General features: G+C 36.4%; 1 protein-coding gene across 4 annotated transcripts in view; it reads right to left on the reverse strand.

The window, feature by feature from the left end:
• Positions 1 to 11: 11 nt before the first annotated feature.
• USP45 (ubiquitin specific peptidase 45) overlaps positions 12 to 21,895 on the reverse strand; it is a 48,663-nt gene continuing 26,779 nt past the window's right edge. For 2 of the 4 annotated variants that reach the window (XM_056488021.1, XM_056488020.1), the window contains exons 9-18: positions 15,329 to 15,416; positions 11,882 to 11,963; positions 10,803 to 10,894; positions 8,795 to 8,851; positions 7,188 to 7,331; positions 5,257 to 5,923; positions 3,506 to 3,603; positions 2,977 to 3,063; positions 2,374 to 2,527; positions 12 to 1,171 (exon numbers count right to left, since the gene is read on the reverse strand). In XM_056488021.1, coding sequence (XP_056343996.1) covers positions 1,038 to 1,171; positions 2,374 to 2,527; positions 2,977 to 3,063; positions 3,506 to 3,603; positions 5,257 to 5,923; positions 7,188 to 7,331; positions 8,795 to 8,851; positions 10,803 to 10,894; positions 11,882 to 11,963; positions 15,329 to 15,416 — 1,603 coding nt within the window. In that variant the 3' untranslated portion in view covers positions 12 to 1,037. Of the gene's footprint in view, positions 1,172 to 2,373; positions 2,528 to 2,976; positions 3,064 to 3,505; positions 3,604 to 5,256; positions 5,924 to 7,187; positions 7,332 to 8,794; positions 8,852 to 10,802; positions 10,895 to 11,881; positions 11,964 to 15,328; positions 15,417 to 21,895 lie in introns of those variants that run through there. The other 2 variants (XM_056488022.1, XM_056488023.1) reach the window with 2 other exon arrangements.

Here is a 21,895-nt window from a genome sequence, read left to right on the forward strand (position 1 = left end):
CCAGACATATATCAGAGGGTAAAAGTCATCATTTACTGTCCAACTCACACACACAGTGCAAAAATAATTTCTAGTTTATTATTCCTGTGAGAAAAGTATTCAGGAACAGATAAACAAGATAAACCAAAAGTAACAGAATTTACTGAATTACGCCTAAACTCTGTACATACACAAGCTTATATGCTGTACATTGTCATAATTGTGAAACTGTAAAATTACTAAATATAGAAATTATTTGCAATTCTCTTTCCTAGAAGGTAAAATGACAATATCTATTGATGGATTTATGGTGTGTGTATATATCTTGGAGGATATACTTATGTACACCAAGTACATATTTGTATTGAAACAGGAGTACGTTGCTATACCAGTGCCAGTTGGAGACAACTGAAAGGGTATTTGGTATCTGAGGATTCACTGTCACTATTTAGAAGCCATATTTTCCCCATCTATTCCCAGCTCTTATCAGAAAAGTACACTGAAGCATTATGCAGAGACAGCTGTTGTTACTCCGTTCTAGAAGGACTCTGTTTTCCAATTACTGAACATGGAAGTGACACTATTTGACAGGCTCTTGTTTGCAGAAATCTTAACAGCTGACATCCAACCCAGTGATGGGAAGGGTCTGGACTAGATCAAAAGAAGTTGAACACTTTGTATAGTTATTGTACACCCGCAAATCCAGGCACTTAGCGCTATCAGTATTTCTATTCTCAACTGTTCTAGAACTATGGGCGAAAGCTTATCTTTATTAAAATCAAAAACAAACTCTCCCTAGACCTCAGTAGGATAGGACATAATCTTACATTCTAACAGTACTGCATTTTAATGAACTCAGGAATTTTATATGTTTGGCAAAGTGCATACTTTGAGAGCATCATTTAGATATTTATAATAGCTTAACTGAACTTCAAAGTCAAAATATGATAAATTCTCTACAAGATAAAGGCACAATATTTACAGGTACTCTTACCACTGCAGCTTTAAATAATATAAACTAAATAACACTACCATCTTTGAAATTAAAATGTTAAGAATTATAATAATAATCTTTCATAAAAAAGTAGATATGCTTGTGCATTTAGTACTCTTGATTCTGGAACCATCTGAACATGGGCATCACTAACGTACACCCACTGTCCTCCTGACGCTCCCATGGCTTCTTTTAAACCTGAAATGCAGAAGCAAAAGAAATTTTTTTCTTGTCTTTCATGACATCATCAAGCAAATAAAGTGTCTATTTCAAAGAGCAAGAAAAGCTTCTAACCTACAGGAGTCATTCATTATTTAAATACAGTCTGCTATTCAGTTGAAACTTACATGTCAAAGAGCACTGTAAGAGACATTAGTGGAAGACAATGCCTAGGAATGGATGCTGCCATGGCTCTTTTCATATTTTTTTAGAAAGCCAAAGACATTTCCAGTATAGCTGGCTGAGTTCCAACAGTAAGTTATACTAGAACACAACCAGTTCTGACATAGAAAAAAGATCTTATCTTAAAAGCTGACCAGTGTGAAATTAAGAACACGAAAAGATCTATTCTTTTCTAATAATCATTGCAAGACAAGCACAAGACTGAAGGAAACTTTGATTTCATGAATAATGTATGATTTGTCTTTCTAGAAAACAAGCTTCAAATGTAAAGTGATACTACATAGGACAGAAAGGATAATGCTTGATTCTCACTTCCCCCCAAGAAGGGAAACAGTAAATATATTTACCTAACTTTAGGACAGATTAGCGTATTATTGCTGCCGCAAATTTTTCACTAAGACATTCTGTCCTAGAAACTGACTTCATTCTTGTCCTAGGGTGACTTATGATGCTTGTAATCCCAGTCATCTGTTCTGCATATCCATCAAGTATTAATAAGAAAGAACTAGTGTGCTGTTCTCAAAATGCTAACAGAAACCCTACACCAAACCTTGTATCTTCCATGAAAAAGATTCTTGCTGTTCACATTAAACCAGAGTATTCCAGATTTTTAAGTATTAAAAAATTCCCAATCCTAAAATACGTAAGATACATAAAACATACAGGTCTACATGGGATTAATGCAGAAGTAGGATATACATTGTGTTCAAAAACAACAACAAAAAATAATTAATAGAATCATAGGTTGATTTGGGTTGGAAGGAACTTCAAAGATCATCTGGTTCTATCAGCTCTGCCATGGGCAGGGACACTTTCCACTAGCCCAGGTTGCTCAGACCTCCATCCAGCTTGGCCTAGAGCACATCATGGGATGGAGTTTCTACAACTTGTCTAAAAATCACAAATTATTCTCAGCTAAAAAATTATTTGCTATAAATCCCTGTAGACAACTACTTTTGGTTTACTGTAGAAGGAAAGGAAACTCTGTTTGTACATACCCAAAACAGTTTTAGTGGTAGAAATATGCTCTAGCAATTTCTTGGAGGATGTCCTGACTTTCACATATGCCGCATAATGACCACCTCTCATTGAGCCACTGTGCTCCACTATTCCATAAAGACTATACAGCACTCTTGCACCATCCATAACGTTCTGCATTCCCAGAAACACAGAAAACAAAGGTGAATTATTTCACAATGAATTTTACAGGCATCTTAAGTAACTGTCAGTAGTATAATTCCAAAAGAGGCAGACATCCACAGCATTTCCAACAGCAAAATACTTCTGTTACAATTATTCACTAGTCTTACTAATTTAGTTACCACAGAGGCAGTAATACTTGCCCATAATACTGTTATATATACCAACATCAGGGCACCACAGCTTAACTAATACTAGCTAACATCTGTGATAATCTTGATATAAATAGGACTGCACACAGTTACAGTTCTGATCTCAGGACACTATTTGAAAAGTTCATTCTACAATTTAATTTAAAAAGAAGGAAATAATCATTGTTTTCATCATTATTAATCCAATTTATCTTGTGGTCCAGACACCAACTGCTGAAGCACAATAAAAATAAATATTTGAAATGGTACCTTGCAAGATGCTGCACAAAATGGTGCTAAGTCTAAAATCAGTGGGAAATCCACATGCCTGTTCACTTTCCGTAGACTCAAACCAGCCTTCAAAACAAAAACAAAACAAAACAAAACAAAAACAAAACAAAACAAAACAAAACAAAAACAAAACAAAACAAAACAAAAAGACTGTAAAATAAATATTTTTACTAGGAAGCCTTTTAAATCTAAGGTGTATCACTATACTATTACAATTAACCAAAACCAAGAGTAAGATTTTAACTGATTTATACCTTCTTTGTTATGCTTTCAATACATAAATGCTACACTTAAGCATGATAGACACATAAGGGTTTTCCCTGGATACAACAAGATGGCAAAATGCACTCTGAAGGTGTTAGATAATCACAACAAACATTAGCATGTTTCAAACAGTGTTTCTACCAGGTCTTATCTAAAAAGGCAGTACTGGGATCCACAATGACACTTGAAGAATTGCTTGTCCACCAGTGGGGCAGAGGAATATACAAGGGGTTTGGCCTCTTACCTGGTGGAATCTTTTCAGGTGGAGAATAAGAATAGCAGGAACTGAAGAAATCAGCAGCTGTTTCCGAGCATTTGTGTAGACACCTTCCATTTTCTTTTCTGTATTTGTGAATATCAAAATAATTTGTAAAGTGAAGGCAGTCATATGGAATTTTTAAACGATTTTCTAAACATCTGACAGAATAGATCTATGCTGTGATATTTTTGTACTTGTTATATAAAACACATGGGAAATTTTGTAGAGTAACAAAAATATTTTCTCATTTTTGTCGTTATTAATAAACATAATCTATGAAATCTGAGCATTATTTTAGCCAGTCTTGTGAAAACCAGATCAGAAGCTGGAAGCCTGTCCACTATCTAGGTCAGCTTGCAGATTGAGATACCTATATTGTCTGTTACTATAGCACCCAGCTTTCCTGTTAAAACCTAAAATAAATGGATGATCCCTGGACAAAAACTGGAAGGCACAAGTCTCTTTATCTGTGCTAATGTCCTAATCACTAAGAGTTCAGTTTTCCATTCTTCAGTTCTTTCTGAATGACTACATACTTTGTAATTAAGCGAAAAGCCTGAGGAGGGCTGTCCACTTCAGGAAGCTTCCTAACCTGCTGGCTTCAGCATACAGGATTGGGATATGTGGCCTCCAAACCCTTTATGGTGCAGAAGGCACAGAACACACAGCGCTTACCAAAGTAGCACAGTGAAAGCTCCACAGGAAACCTCCACAGTAAAAGAGAACATGCCACTAGCATTTGTTTTTGCTGAAAAAATAATTTACTGGTTTTACATATGTTCAGAAGAAAATAGTTCAGTTGAGGTATAATGAAGCATTTAATGTTTAATTGGGTGACCTCTTACATATTTTGTTTTAGAAGGAAAAAACAAATAATGATTAGTTGTGAATTGATTTTCCTTTTCCATGGTGCCCATAGAACCCATGTGTTATTTATATAGCACCTACAGTCCAATGATGATTAAAGGAATGATTATAAAATAGAAATCATTCTTCTAAATTTACTCATACTTAACTTGTATCTCTCCAGATATCTATAAATGCACAGCAAACAGGCCATTTCTTGCTATTATATGAACTCTCATTATTGTATTTACAAATTATCAGAAAAGCTTAACTTTTTTATTCTTCTGAATTTCTATACATAAAAACCCCCAATCCTCCAGTCCTTCTAAAATGTTCATTTTCATTAAATTTGTTTTTCTTATTCAGTGAACTCTAATGTCTGCCTGGGCTATACACTGTCACAAGAAGGTTTCTCTCTCATCTCCATTCTTACAAATTTTTGGAGTTTTTTCTCTCTCTTCATTACAACTCTCTTTTTTTGCCTCTTTTCCACACATAATTACAGTACTTCCCTGAGTATGTAAGCTACTGGGGCTGAATATTACAGCGTTTGTTTCAAAGCTTTGAGGATCGTAAGGAACAGAAACTGCAACAAAGATCAGTATCGAGCAATGCACATACTCGGTTTACAGGCATCTTTAAATTCTTTATCTTGGATAGAATAAAGATAAAAAATGAATTCTATGTTACATCTATTATTATGTTCTAATATCAAAATTAGTCTTGTTGCCATCGCCTGATGAAGTTTTAAGTTGTTACAAGCAAGTTTTGCTTGGAGAGACACTTTCTATTTAACCACAGGAGGCCCATGCTGGAGCAATGGAGAAGCAGCCAGCACACAGGCTTTGGGAAGCAATGCTGGAAATTGTCCAGAGGTACAAGCGCTTTACCTGTGGAGTTGGTTTTCTTCTGATACTTCTGTTTCCTTTCTGTGCAGCTCTCACATAAAAGCTTGTTGTTCCCCATTAAGAGCTCTACAGAGGTGAATTGGTAAAGGCAGGACTGAACAGAACATTCCTTTGAGCTAGTTATGTAGCTTTGGGAAAGTGTCTGGAAAGCATTTTGAGGGTTTTGGGATAGTGACGATTTGCCTACTGAGAACATGGAATTATTTGATAAACCTAAGGCTGGATCTCCACAGCTTGATTTTTTATCTTCTTTTACAGGATCACAGAAGCTAAGCTTGGATATGGCACTGGAAATCATCTCTTCGTTGCTGTCGCTTGGCTTGTGCGGCGTTTTAGGGTTTAAGTGGTTGACATGCACGCCAGACACGCTGCTGGGTGGGCTCAAAGTTGTTTGCTTAGAAGCACTTTCGCTCTCTGAGGCTTCACTGTCTGCATCAAAGCTGCTTTCGGAGCGGCTGGCTTCCTTCTCACTGCCCTCTGTCTGGCTTCCATTGACAGCCGCCTCCGCAGAGGGGTCTTTGCAGTACAGGACGCCAGAGCTACCTTCCAGCTCAAGCTTTTTGGCTTTTTCCTGCATGATAACAGGATTTCTTTCTTCTTCCTTTGAGGAAGCTTTTCTGGCAAGCCGTCTCTCATGGTTCAATTGATTCTGTAAATTATGGCATTATTAATTCAGTAATAGAGGGGAGAAACAGGAAGCAGATTTGTAAGCGAACAAATCTTTTGACACATGACAAATGTAAAGTAAATTATTGGGGGGTTACATTGTTTTATATTATCCATCTCTCATAGACAGCTGATTTAAGATAGCTGATTTTCTTAAGATGTTTTTAAACTAACTTAGGATTAGAAACCTACATCCCAGTCAGCTAAGAGCATTATACTTACTGGAAGATCAATACTTCCCACAACTAATTACTTTCACTTTGTGACAGCTATAGATGGCACATTTGAAGTGGTATTCACTTAATTTAATTTAAGCTTCTAAAAGGTCCTCAAGTTTAAGCTACTCCCCTGGCCTCCCATGAGAGGCCTTAGTTGATGAACAGCTCCAGAAAAAGTTCAACTCACCTTGCAGGCATTTGTCATAGAATTAACTAAGGCACCCCTAGGAGGATGTTTGCTGATTTGAATATTACCTGAAGTTAACTTTTTTTAAAATCAGGATTGCAAGAAGAAAAAAAAGATTGCTTCCACATAAAACTACTCCCTATAGATTTAAAAAAACAAACCCATAAAGCTGCCATTATTTTAGGTGGTTTGCCAATGTTCAGGACTCTTTTCTTGCCTTCTTTTGTTTGGCTACTTTCCAAAAGAAATGAGCAATTTTCCTTACCCTTTTCCTTTATTTGAATTGGATCAAAATTCCTGTGGTACCAATGGGAATCCTTCAATTCATCTCAATAGTTTGAGTTTTAGGCCTTTTCTTCTATAACAATCAGTTTCTGCACTACTTCTTTCCATCCTTTCCTTTTTCTACTTTTTTCTACTTCTGTCTCATTCTCTTCTCCTATCATTCTTTTATATTTTGTATTTTATATGTTGTACTTTATGTGCTGTATTTTTTCTTCACATGTGTTTAGTACGTTAGGAGCTGATTCAGGAGAGTTTTTATGGCACTCAACAGAGCACAGACCTTTGCAATAATCCCAAAAGCAACATGAAACTAGCCTGCAGATTTTTTTTCCTTATAAATGAAACTCTGTAACTGAAAGCTAAATGGTTATCAATGACAGTAATTTCTCATGTAATTTCTAATGATGACCTAAGTGTTTTAAAACAAGTCTAAGTCAGCTATAAGTATACTAAAAAAACCCATTGACATGTGTCAAAATTCCCTAGAAGTTCTCAGTCACCTCAGAAACTTGAGTTAACTCAGGATGACTGGTTACTGTGACTAATTAACTTCTTACCTTATCTTTTGTTAATGTGTGTTTCTTGACAATTTTGGGTTGATTATTCAGCGTACCGATAGAAGAACAATTATACTGACCAAGATCTGCCTCCTGTACACTTTTACTTTTACCTGTTCTTCCCAAGGGCACAGGTTTTGCAACCTAAGAAATTAGACAGGAAATTAGGAAAGGGAATATGTCAATTTTGTATTCCTTTGCAACCTACAGAAAAGATGAATGTAGGAGAATTTTTTTCCTTTATTTTAGAAAACCTACATAAGACCTACATAAAACCCCTGCATTGTGATATAAGGCTACTTTCTAAGTTTTTTTTTAAATCATAAACTCACTGTCAACATCTCTGAAGGTTCAACTGAAAGCCACAAGGAATAGGAATGATACAAAATTTCTGTACGTAATACAATACAAAAGAATCTAATCTACTATTGTGTAAGCACATGCATAGCTGCACGAAATGTCTATCAAAAGGGACACAGGTCCCCTTAAGTCAGTCCCTGGTGCAGCCTGTGACAACAGAGCTCCAACACCCCCCATCATGTTACTGGCCACAGCACATGTTGCTTGTAAAGGAAAGTGCTGACTATAAAGTAATGCCCATCCTCAAATAAGTGCAGCGACTGCTAAACACCCACAGAAATCGCTCTCAAACAGAACCCACCAAGTTCCCTTGTCACACACGGGAGCCAGGAAGCACAAGGGCACAGATACTCAAATGCTTTTAAAGCCTTAACTCCCACAGGCATCTGCACTCAGTGCACCAACGGAGATGAAGAATTTGTTATGAAAAAAACTGGTGTTTGGAGAAAAATACATTTTATACACAGATAAGTATTGCATTAATTACTCTCCCTTAAATGTAGATGAATATATGCAGGATGGAGGAAGAATCGTTCCCAACCCATCCCCACTACTCTCAAATGCAAAGCCCAAGTCCTGAAAAAACCAGCTTATGCCTTCAAAGGAACACAGCTCCTCTGCAGCTAATGGAGGCAATCCATGAAATGCTGAGAACACCAGAATAAATAAATTCAAATATCCATTTTTAAAGCATCTCATCCTGTAGGTAAACATCAGCCCAAGGCAATCAGGTTCTCTAGATGCAAATCAATAGGTTAGAATCTGATTCTTTGGACCTCAAAAAAAAAAAACAAAAAACAAAAAAAAACAAAAAACAAAAAACAAAAACAAAAACAAAAACAAAAACAAACAAACAAAAAAACAAACAAACAAAAAAAAAAAACCAAAACAAAAAACCAAAAATACAAAAACGCTTATAATCATTCTAATTATGTAAGTACATACTATTAAATTAAGCTAATCTCAGACCTATGTATTCTGTGGGTTACTATGGGCATTTGATCCAAGTTGGGACTGATTTAAAAATATATGCACTTATGACATTGTATGCCTATATATATATATATATATAAAATAATATAATATAATATAATGAATAGATGGATAACAATATACGTATTTATGAACAAGCTTACATTTTTAGGCTTGAAATCAAAACTATGTGTATACAGACAAATATCTTCATAAGGCTACCAAAAACAATCCACTGGAAGCAATAGTCGCTTATTATATATTCTGTTTCTTACCCTCTCCTCTATTATAGGAAGTGAAAGATCAATGAAAGGTTCTTTTACTGTTGAAATCTTGAAGAAAAAGAGAAAATGCATTTAAACGCAAAGAACAGCATATGGGTTTAGTACATAGCTCCCTTTATTTAATCAAATTTATTATCAAAAACTATATAACAAGCCAATTACTTACAAGATGTATGAAACTACAATGAAGAACTTTCCACTAACTTTTTAAAAAAATTATTAAGTTAGCTCTAATTTTCTTTCTAACATCGCACAAAATTCAGCATGAAGAGGCAAAGGGCAAGGCCATTCATCTGGGCATGAACTGACTTGAAGCAGTGTGGTGCTCACTTTCTCTGAGCTCCAGATGGATTTTTCAAGTCACATGGGTCTCTGTGGTACCATTTTGCAGAAAGCTACCTTTTAGAGTTTCCTGATTCTGAACACTTCTGCACAGGTGTTTGAGCTGTTATGCAGCAAGGACAGTTAAGTGACAGGTTCTAACCTCATACTCTCAGTTAAGATTAAGTCAGTCTTACTGGTTACAATCAAAAGCTTTGTTAGATTTTTTTACACCATATACTAATTGGAAAAAGAAATCAAATTACAGGGAAAAAGGGACTTAAAAAAAAAAACCAACCTCTTTTTTTGTACTGAGAGTTCATTTTGCCATGTATAACCTGGAAATATCTTGCAAAGCATACCTAAAGACAATCTCTTTCACCACTTTCCATCTGCCTTTATCACTAAGTTCCTTAGGCTCTCTCCCTTGCTGTTCTCGAATTTCTTCCAAAACTGACTTATCTTACCTCTGAAAAGACTGTGAAAAACAAAACCTTGAAAAAAAGAAGTAAAAATCACGTTGTATATTTAAGTCACAGTAATGCCAACAATTACTGTCACCATGTCCTTTCTCTTGCATTTGTGACCCCATCTTCCACTGCTTATTTTTACCTGTTGTACGAGGGACTCAGGAATGTTTAGGTTCCAGTAAAGCAATAACTTAGATCAGAAGCAGACAGCTCTGGTGACTGACTGCCTGGTGAACGATGTTCAAATGGCTTCCTCTAAAGTGTCAGTTTGCATGAACAAACATGTATCAAAAATATCCTGCCAGTGCAGGCAAACGAAAATGAACACTAAACTCCTCCTTAAAGGCTACAGCTAGCAAATGCCCAAGTCCTGTGCAAGCAGAATATAAGAATCCAGCAAAAATAAATGAGACATGCAAAATACATACAACCTCTATTTTTTATATGGTCAAAGTTCTTCATTGGTACTACTAGCACATTGAAGAGTAATCTGCACATCACACACAGGGAAGTTTACCTGGCACTGCAGGACTGTGCTTACTTTTTCAGATTGATTAATTTACTTAATCTCTATAATATGAAATAGAATGTTTTAAACCAAACACAAATGTAACATTCAATTAGAAAAGTCACATGCAATTAAGATTTTTCTCTGTCAAACTTAAAATCATAAGGATCATGGAAAGCATTTATGATGGAATGTCAGTAATATTAATTATGAAAGGAATATACTGTTCATTAGGGTTATTACGTTAATTATAAAAAATACTTAAAAGAAAAAGAAGTTATTTTAGCATTTTCCCACTCATTCTGATTCAAAGTAAGTAATTTCCAATTTTCAGCTGTATCCCAGAAGAGCAGGCAGGAGGATTTATGTTTTAAAATAGGTGTTTCAAAAATATCAAATAACACTGGTGTGTAACACATATGATTATAGAATTTGGAACCTCCGGCCTTAAGTCAGATGGAAAATCAAGCAGAGTACTTGAATCCTTTTTGAATTCAAAGGATCCCTTTTCTTAGTTTGGGAGGATAATGCTTTAAAGAAGGAATAAATAATTTCAAATGAGAAACTTTCAATAAAGTCTTGTTTTTACAAACAAACAAACAAAGTATAAAATTGGAAACACAATTTTATACTTTCAAGACAATGTAATCAAACCAGTATGTGATCTATTCCACATCAAACCAAATTTCAGAATACCTACATTTTCACATTCCTCACACATGACAGTGCTAGTCAATTCACCAACAAAGATCCTATCTATGAAGTTCATCTTCACACCCTCTCTTCCATATGCTGAAAAAACATTGCCTTTTTTAAATGTGAAAAATAACACATTCAATGCCACACTATAAGTACAACAAAATTCTTCCCAAGATATATTATGAAAGCACAATTTTAAACATATTCAAAATGTTTTGAACACAATACACTAACTAATCATATACTGTGTTATCTCAACATTTAAAAATATTTTAGTGAGAAGGTTCCCTTTTATCCTTCTTTTCCCCATCTTCTGTAACAGAATAAGAATATTGTATCTCTTAAGAAGAAGCTTGTTAAATCCCCATTTTCTTTTGAATACATAATATTGCATTACCTTGATATAGACACTGGGGTAAGCAGAAAAATTATCACCCTTTCTAAATAGTTTTTGCAACTTTAAAGCTCTAAAACATTTAACAAAATCCATTTTTAATATATCTTTATGCCTTGGCTTTTGCAGATTTGGGAAGGATGATTTACAAAACATCTTAATCATCCGAACTTCAATCAAAACAAAATCTCCCAAATTAGACCTACTGAACAAACAAACACATGCAAAAAAAAAAAAAAAAAACCAAAAACCTCTTCTTTTGAAAAAAAGCGCCTTCTTTAGAAACAGCTGCCTATCTTGACTTTGTCATTGTATTTAGAGTGTTCACAGTACCAGTCAACTGACAGAAATCGGTTTTATTTATGGAAAGTGGCCCCTCTGAATATAAAGTAATCATGACTATGTAGCAAATATAGCGCAGGCTATTTTAGAAAACAAAATTAAATTCTACCTATTATTAAGAGATGGATTAACATTGGGAAGCCTTTCTCCTGGATACAAAGAAATAAGTCAGCACGTACTAAGCTCTCTACACTTTAGGTACACACTAGGCGGCACTAGAGTAACACAGAATAAAGTCTGGCCATTACAGCACTTTGCATCTCCTGTTTGCAATAGGCAATTCTGAAGAAATTGTATTTAAAGACTAGTGTAGTCTTAGAAGTTTTCAATAAAGAGTTGCATACCTTTGACTTTTCTTCTAGTTTCTTCATCTGCTGTCTTAGTAGTTGGGTTATTGAATGCTTTTAAGATACCAGTTTGTATACGCTAGAAGTAAAAGGAAAACCAAGTACTTTAAACGTAAACATTCTAAAAAATAGTCATATATTATTAAACATTGTCTTATTTCCATAAAATAAAGGTAATTTAATATTGTAAAACTATTGTTACTCACTAACAATGTCGAAACTATGTGAGCTTAACTTTAGTAGATAATCATCCAAAAATTTCCTTCCCTTAAAAGGGAACTATCACAGGGCACTTCACAGGTTACCAAGAAACTATGAGATTTTCAGTGAACTAATGCTATCCATTTCTCCCACTGCAAATGGACTTATACTGATTGATTAAGATACAAAATACTTAGAAAGCAGCTAAGAGTCTTTCAGTAGCCAAACTTCAGTGACTGTGTTTGGGCAGTATTTTTACCACTTCTGTTTATTTTCTAACACTGCCAATTCCAGAGGTAAGTTAGAAAACCTTAGAAGAAAAAGAAAACTTCTTATGAATCCATGTCAATGTTACCAACATTTACTCGAAAAGAAAATTCCAAAAACGACACTTTTGAAAGAAGGATCAGAAAAGCAAATTCATTAATGAGTTGTAGCTGCCCCTCCAGATAGGGGGTACTTCTCTCTGCTATTTCTCAACTGGCTGGAGGTAGAGAGACATATTCCTGGCAGCAGAACTGCATGGGCTGGTAGAAAAGCCCAACCTCTGACATGCTGCAGAAAGAGAAGCAGGAGGATGAATCAGGTCCCCTGACTCTAGCTAGCATGCATGACCTGTGCTTTTCCTTTTCCTGGCAAATGTCCTGTCCCTCTGTCTCTCACTAACTCTAGTAACATCTACGAGTCTCCCGTGTCAGTGTACGAATTTATAATTTAATTTATAACCACATAATTATAATTTAAATAAATTTTTATTATTAAATACTGAAGTCACATTTAGAGCAAAGTACCATTCTAAGAAGCAAATGGTGATACCAAACCTTCTGCAACCAACTCAAACCCTCTGTCCTAACAGGAAAAGATGAATAAATGGCTCTAGTTTCCAGGCAGCAACGCACACCTCTAAGCCACATATCACTGTAGTGTGAGGATGACAGACAGCGTCAGAGGTTTGGTTTCCAGTTCAGACACCCATCAGACCAAGTCATACTCCAACCTTATGAGTATGTGACCTGGCTTGTGAATTAACTCCCGCTGCCCCGAGCTCAGCTTTGTTCATCTTAAAGCCAACAATATACTAAAAGGATTAATCAATAGGTAATTCATGAAGTTGAGCACCATAAATGGGTTTAGGGCCATAAGCAACCCTTTTGTTGGGATTAGCGCGTTGAACCATTTATTTAGGTCAAAGAAAGACATAGTCTTTGAATGGGCAGGGTGCTGTGGACAATGGCAGCAGACATTAATCAATTAGCAGCAGGGTTCAGCCACTTCAGGCCCTGGTGTGAAACCATCTCCAGCCCACATTGCTGGAGACGCAGACGCTATGTCATCTTTATTGTTGAATGGCCAAGCTTTTAGTTTAAAAGTCCACTTGTGTACACTTTCTTTCTTCCTCAGGAATATGAAAAAGTTCAGCACCGGTGTCAGATACAAACACAAAACCACACAGAAGAGGCAAAAGTTTAACAAGATTTTTGGTTAGCTCCTATAACTAGTGCTATATTATGTATTACATGTATTTCTCATCAAAACTAAGGGTTTCAAAACAACTAATCCTGACAGGAATAGGGAAGCAGGGATGGCCAGGATCCTGTGCCCAGCTGGTTGTCTGCCATCTACAGACCTGAAACATGGGATAATTTAAAAAAAACAGAGAGAGGGAGGGGGAGAGAGCTTTTACTAGTACTGTCAGTGGCAGAGCACCCCGAGGTGATAAAGATGTGTTTGCAGTCATGCACCATTAGGGCAGCAGTGGGATGTAATTGCAGGGGAGGGTGGTGGTGGCACCCACGTCTCTCTGCCTGGTGATGGAGGGGCAGGTATCTTATCCAAAAATCACCGTAAATTCTTACCATCTTCCATCAGTCTTTTGAGGGAGCTGTTACTGCTCTCTAATAATAAATGATTCAAAAGGCAAATGCTGATGCAGGTTATTGCAATGATGGCACATCCACTGGTGGACAGGAGACTGACTTGAGAAAAAAGCATAAGCGCCTCCTGGAGAAGCAGCTTAGTTGTCCTAATAATCCTGCTTTCTCTGACTCCTCCTTTGTCAAGAAAACACAGTTTCCACCTCTAATTACAGGAAAATAAAAAAATAAAATAATAAAGTTTCCCTCTGCTGCAAAAATGTAACAACTGTTTTCTAACTGAAGTCAGCTGCTTCTGTTGTGTGTCCTGTTGAAGACATCATTTTCTAAGCAGGAGTGTCAAGGTTTAACTGCTTCTTCTTGCAGTTCAGTTCTCTTTATAATCAAGAACACTGACAAGACCAATAAATATTAGTATTCTGGTAGGGTGAGGATTTGTTCAGCTCTACTGTAGTGCCAGGAACCAGGATCAGACACAGCTTTACATCTTATCTGTGAGACAGCTCAGGATCATTACATTCATTGGGTTACTAAATGAAAAGGAAGTACTTCAGTCAGTACAAGATTTAAGGCCTTCCTTTAGAGGGAGGCCTAGAAAAGACTATTTACCACAAAGTATCATCTGAGAAGAAGGGTCCAAGACTAAATCAGATAGATTAAATCTGATACGGTCAAAATAGCAACCAAACACTCTCTTGCATAAACAATGCAGGAAGAACAAATAATGAAGGAAAAGAAACAAAAAAACCTCATACAGGGATGTTTTCAATATAAAGTCCAGTTACATTGAATTCAATAAACTGCAATTTCAATAAACTGCTTCTATACTTCACATACTTGGATGTCAATTTTAAGCAATGAAAAGCAGCACCTTATTGATAAAATAAGGAGTTCTTCACACTTTCAAGAGACACAAGATACTTTGCAAGGTTTTCCCCCCCTCCCCCCCCCAGTTTTCAGTGAAAATTTTTGGTTAAAATTATGGCAGGCCTATAGCTAAGAACTGCTACTTTTTGTTCCAAAGCTTTAAAAATTCACTTTTTCAGCTAACGCAGAGGTCCTACCTTTACTTTCTTGACATCTCAGATGTCCTTTTTTCCCTCCTTTTCCTTTTTTTAAGGCACACTTGGATTCCTAAAGTTATCATGTTCTACTTACCGTATTCCTACTACTAACTAAAACTCTGATTCCAATCAACTATTTTAACAAACCAACACGATCATAATTAAATATCTTTTTAAAAATATGTATTTTTCTCAAGATAACGAAAATAGACACTCCTACTTCATTAAGTACATCTTTAAAACATTGGGAACATGAAGAACATTGAAGCAATGACTAGTAGTTCACTTTTAAAAGACACACTTACTTTTGTCTCCTCAATCCTAATTGCATCCAACAGATAGTGCAGAAGCTCCTGGCTGTCCTGCTGCTGGAACCCCTTAAATCGAGGAGCCCTATGGAAGAAACAGTAAAGAATTGTCCTGGGAAATTAAAATTGTCCTGGAAATTCTTAACAAGACAATGTTAACATCAGACACCTGTTTGATGCTGGGCTACAAATAGGTACAATCCCTGCAGAACCTCATGGGGCTTTAGGAAGCTCCTGGTACAACAGGCAATTTCACCAACAAGGCTGTACTTTACCCTGAGTTGCATTTTGACTCTGGAGTATGGCTTGACTAAAATACAAATTTGCCTGTAGAGTCTCATCCATGCCAGCAGCCCTTTCCTGACAGACTACACTAGTACTTCTGTACCACCAGACATTCCCAACATCATGGAAAAGAGAGAAAGATTTCTTCCTTTGTTATTGCACCCTTTTCTTAATTGAGAAGAAATCTCAAATGTGCATCAACAGTCCTTTTAAATCACCAGCAGCATCTGCATCACCCTCAAAAGCCAGAAGAGGGAAAATGTCATTTTCTGACTATGCTCCCCTTTACACTGGCGATCTTTTAGGCAATTGCTCTGGGGTAATGTTGCATCAGTTCTGAGACAATCATTCAGTAACATCAATCACTACTATTCAAAAACTGTTGAATTCTCTTTTTACTATTCATAACATCTAAATGTACTCTATCATATTTTTCAGGCATAAATTACATAGAAAATAGAAAAAATAAACTTATGAGTACATGTTTAGATCCTTAAGGTGCTCTCCTTACCACAGCCAGAAGGCTTCTAATAAACAATTTGAATCTTCAGGATCTTGCAACCCCAAATGATTGAATAGTATTCACTATTAACACATCTCTGTTCACATTAACTTGTAACTGACTGGCCAAACTATACCTGTCTTTCCAGGCAGGTTACCCTTTAGATCTTTAATTACAGTCTTGAACTACTTAATCTAAAATGAGATTCCACAGAATCACAAGGAGTTGGAAGAGACCATTGGAGGCCACCTAGAACAAGCTACTCAGGACTGCAATGGGTAGGTTCTGAATTAACAGTAATGCCACCAAATGACAGCTGTAACTCTTGCTGCAGAGTGAGGTGAGCACACCCCTTCCAAAACCTAGCACAGGGAACAACTGGATTAACACAGCTCAAACAGGAATTTTATCAAACTGGCAGAGCAGCCAGAAAAACCAACCACTCCTCAATTTTATTAAACCCACACTGAACCAGTTTTCACTCTGAGCTGTGGATTGCACGCTGTGGCTAGCCAGTACACAGAGCTGCAAATACATATTGGAATTTCCTCTGGCACAGTGATCTCACTTGCCCAGCAAAGCTCTTCAGCTCTTCAGGGCTCTTGAGGGTTAGTGAGGCCTCCATTCCACTCACACACTAAAGCTGCTAAGATTTGCCTTAGAAGTTTGTGCTCATTAGAGAAATTAAAGGTGATCAGAAAACACCCCAGATGTGTAACGTGCCTACAACAGTAAAATATAAAGCTGGGCAAGGTGTCAAGATGCCCAGTTAGGACACAGCAGACATGGGCAACAGACAGGATAGTGAAACAGGGGTCTCAGCTTTGAACCGCTCCCTGGAGGCACTTTGGGTTTAACTGGAGAAGGATTAAAGGTGACAAGAAGGTGACACAGATATCTAAGCTCAATGCCTAAAATTAAATGGAACAAATCTGAACCTGCATATGCAAAACAACATGTTCACACTTACAAATAAGATACTTTCACATTTGCGCTTCATATCTAGTTTTTGAAATAAAGTTGACAATATCCCCAGTTAAAAATGGTTTAATGATGCTACTGTAGTGTGAGGCTTACTATAAATTCTGGAATCAGTAGAGTGGGTGACTTTTTTAAGCATTCTTTTGAAAGTGATTTCTTTTTTTCATGAGCAAGGTGACCTCAAAAATTTATTTCAAATTTCAAAAAATGGAATAATCTTAAAAATTAAATATTTTGTGTAATATTCCTAAAATGCCATCTTTTCTTCTATTAAAATCATGTTTTATTTCTAATAAATTTGATTATAAATTTCAAATGCTTTCTGAAAAGCACCGAACTTTTATTTTGGTTCCAATAAAACACTCAATATACATTAAAGAAATAAATAACATATGTAGCTGCAGGCACATTTGCATGCATGCACAGTTTCACTTTTCAATTTACTTAAACAGTTTTCTTTCAGTGAATGTCCAGGAATCTGAAAAAAAAAACCAGATGCCAAAATCAGTTCAATTCTGAGAAATCTGGCTTGCTAGCCACAGTACTATCATTAATTTATGAGGAATTTCTTGTTTTCCTAGGCAGTGAGAATCAATGAGCATATTCAGCCCATCTCCTCCAGTACAGGCACATTAATAGCTCCAGTACAGCAAGAATACCTTCCATATATATGTGTTCTGGATCCTGGTACTAATAGGGATTTTATTACTTTTTGGCAACAGAAGCAGGACCTCTGCAAGAGATATTATACTAAAAGGGAAGAAAAATTAATAATTACTTGACAAAGGAGCAAGGAAAAACTCCATCACTGTTACAGGAGGGTTTTTTTTCACCACAGAGACATCTCACAGAACTAAGCCTTCACTGTAAATCAGGAAAAAGCCCCACACATACTTTTTGTTACTGAAGTGTGACCTCCCACTGATGAGTATACAAAAATCCTTTCAGGTGAAAATTTACTAATTTGTATTTCAAAGTAAACAAATTTACCTGCATCTTCCACACAGCTTTATTACCTTAAATTAGAGAGGAGGAAATTAACTCAGCCATGGAAGCTTTTCGTTTTTATTTGTTCTGGGTTTTCATTTACAAGTCCAAGATTATTTAGGCTTCTCAGAGCATGTACTAAATCTATATGCCTGATTTTACTGGAAACAAGGATAATGGGACTATAACAGCTACCATTTTAAAAGTGAAGTGGCAGGGACTTGTGGATATTCCCTGTAAGGCTGAGTCATTTACTTGGACTGACAAATGATGCCATTGTTAACACTGCTTCAAATATATTTAATCTGTCATTCATGTACAAAGCATGCCATGTAATGTTGCATATAATTCTAAATATCTCATGTTTTTTGGAAAAACATTTGAAATTATTGCATTTGTTTTGGGGGAGGAAACCACAAAAGGAAACCAAAAAATAGCAATAAAAAGGAAAGGAGGGAATTTCACACCTCACAATGCGTTTACTGGGAACTTCCTACACTTACAAACCAGTATGAGAGAAGAAAAAGGAATTAATCCATGCTGATACACAGAAATCTGACAACTAAAAGATGTGCACTCTCGTCTCCTTGAAAATATGCTTCAAGCAATATCCTTGGCAAAAGTGGGGGACTTGGAGATGGTTGGTTGAGTTGACCGCTCACAGATGTGCTGACATATGGAAGCCAGTGCCAATGCGATACAACCTGTTGTACAGTGTCAGCAGGATAATGACAGAACAGGTTGAACTCCTGCTAATGGCCATAAGTGGTGAAGGACAACTGTGACATCTTATCTACCCTCTCGTTGCTCATCTGGAGACCAGTTATAATTGCTTGATGGTCTAGTTCCTAGAATATTGTAATAACAAAAACTACGTAGTAACACAGTATTTCAAAGCAAAAAATCTAATAGTTTTAATTCCTATATTATATTCATTTAAGAGAAATCAAGCTATGCTTTAAAAGCAGAAATGGGATACAATTAAAGTCATTCAATCATACTGCACAGAGTTGACATACTTTTACTGTCTCTAATACAAATCTTCTCCAAAACCATCCTTTCAAGAATTACTATCTTTATGCAGCAGATAGCTTAATACCTTGGAAAACTTTAAAAACAACAATAAGCACTTGGAAGCAGGAAACAGAATATATTATTTGATTTTTTTCTGAAAAGCAACATGCACAGGAATCCTTTAATGCAGGACATACACTACAGAGCTCTGTTTGGTTGGAAGTGCTTGGGAGGAGCCCAACCAAGCATGGGCTTGCCTCCACATGTAAGTAACAGATAACACCAGGCACAACTGTACTGTCTCAAGGGCCTGAATACACAGCAGTTAGCTCTCCTTTGGATGTACTGGCTGATCTTTCTCATCTCACCTTCCTCCAAAAGAGAAAATGAGATACCTCTATTTTCTTGCAATGCACCAGATCTGTTCTTTCCTCCCCTAAGTTCTGCTAAGATTTCCAACAGCACTCTGCTCTGACAGCAAGTTCCATAGCTTAGCCCTACAAAATGTTAAAAAACCTCCTTTTTTAATTCTTTTCCTCTGGCCCTAAATCTGTTGCCTCTCAGCTTCACAGACAGCTCCTTGAACTCTTATCAGGGCAATTAAAGAAGCACAGCTAATTTATCTTTTATCATTCATTGCTTTCTCTTGCTGTCATGTCTTCTTTTTATGTTCTCTCCTGCCTAAACTCACAGTATTCAAGTTCCTGTTGACATAAAGGCTTCCTATTTTTATTACCCCTCTCTAAATTCTGCTTAACCCAAATGGAGAATACACAGCCAATGTACCTAATAAAATTACAGGTTTTCGTCTTCCTTTTATAAGCTCTGCTTACACAGCCCACCAATACCACACACTGAAAATACTTGTATTCTCCAAAATGCTACACAGGTCTTCCTCCTGAGCAGAAGCTGAACATAAAGCTCAGGAACACATGCAGATGACTGCTGCCAACACACACTTTTACATGCAATTTGTCTACTTTGTACTCATAAACATGTCCCTAAAATTATGAAAACTCTACCAAAGTTTGCTGAAAAAAAAAAGACATGCAATCTCTCAGCTGCCAGAGAAGCTGTAATCTCCTCTGTAAGAGCTCCTCAATGTGACACAGCACCAAAAGCAAGGCACATGGATGCATGACAAGGACACAAAATAATTCGTAACAACTGGTCAAGGAAACATAAACTGTGTTCTGCTGCCATTATACTTTAATGGTAAAAGTCAAATGGGAAAAATAAGCACATAAAAAATATTTTCTAAGAAGGTATTTTTCCTAAAGCAGTCTTATTTCAAAAGAAAAGGCTCAAAAAGACTTTTCAATTAATGAGAAAAATCCTGTTTACTTTATCTCTTATATCTTGTGTAACATTACCTTAGTTTTCCTTAGCATTTCCTCTCAGAAGTGATAAATGTGGAACTGTTTAGGTTTCCCCATTGAAACTATTGTTCTGTTCATATCAACTGTCCTAACCACACATGACCTCCATTCTGCCAGTCCCACCTCTGCCTTCAGTTCCACTTTCTGCACATGAGAAGGAAGGATGAATAACAGTCTTTGGAGAAGGAAGACCTATGTAGACTTTGGGAACACCAATAAAATATTTGTTAAGGAAGTATTTTTCCTGAATGGTAACTTAGCAATAAAATAAATACCTGTATTAATAATTATTTAATGGAGGTTGGAAGCAACTAAATTCTGTAAGTCCTTTCTGGACTCATCACTGACATGCTGCAACATTTACTTGCTCCACAAAACTAAGCTTTCTTCTACCAATAAAATTATTCAATCATAACAAATAAAGGAAATAAAATTTATGTCCTCTTAACACATCAGTGTTGCATTAGTCACTAAGTCTCCAGATAAGTCAGAAGTCTGCAGTCCTGATATTCAGCATAGTGGAAAACCAACAGAAGGGCCCCGTAGCTATGCTCACAATCTGTCCTCACAAAACATCTGACAGCTGCAACACTAACAAAATTAACAGTGGATGAATTAGTACCAGACGCTAAACAGTTGCTATAGAAAGACTCATCCACTTATTTTCTTCTTCTCCCATTCTTCAACCTGGCTCCTCCACCACTTGATAAAATTAACACTCGGTATCGTTTTTTTCTTTTATTATTTAATTTTAAAAAAAGAGCATCACAAATGTCCTTTCATACACAAAATTATTAACTTCACACCACGATCTCCTCAGACTCTCAAAGAAGCAGTTTGCAGTTGAAAATTACTGCATTCCAGTTCTCTTACTGCTTTTGAGCAGTAAGTGTATCCACATGTAGGTTTTGGGATTCCACTCAGGGACATGCCAGAGCTGCAGCTGAACAAGGCAGTGTCTGCACCCTTTTCTATCCTATACTATCTGCACAATCCCCTTCATAAATTCTTTACTGAAGAAAGGTATGGTGATATACTGCATACTTGCACTGAGACAGCAGGATCTGTGATGGGGAAAGAATGAATTAAAAAAAAAAAAAAAAAAAAAAAAAAGAGGAAGAGGTTGCAACTGGAATCAGCAAACTTTTATGCAACATATATAAACCCAAAACATTATTATCAGAACAGTAATGTCCTTCTCCCTGGTAGCTGTGTCAGTGAGTTCTTCCTTTTACACATTCATCCTGTCATCTCTTTAGGAAACTTGTTCTTTGAACTTTGCTTGTTGAATAAAAAGAGTTCATGCTAATGCAATATGAAGACAAGTGGTGCCTGCCTCTAGGATTATTTCATTAACCCGACCCCTTGGCAGCATTCAAGAAGCAGTTTTACAGAGAATGCTGTAGTAACACAGAC

Source organism: Oenanthe melanoleuca, chromosome 3, assembly GCF_029582105.1.
Source record: "Oenanthe melanoleuca isolate GR-GAL-2019-014 chromosome 3, OMel1.0, whole genome shotgun sequence".
In the NCBI taxonomy this organism is placed as follows: domain Eukaryota; kingdom Metazoa; phylum Chordata; class Aves; order Passeriformes; family Muscicapidae; genus Oenanthe; species Oenanthe melanoleuca.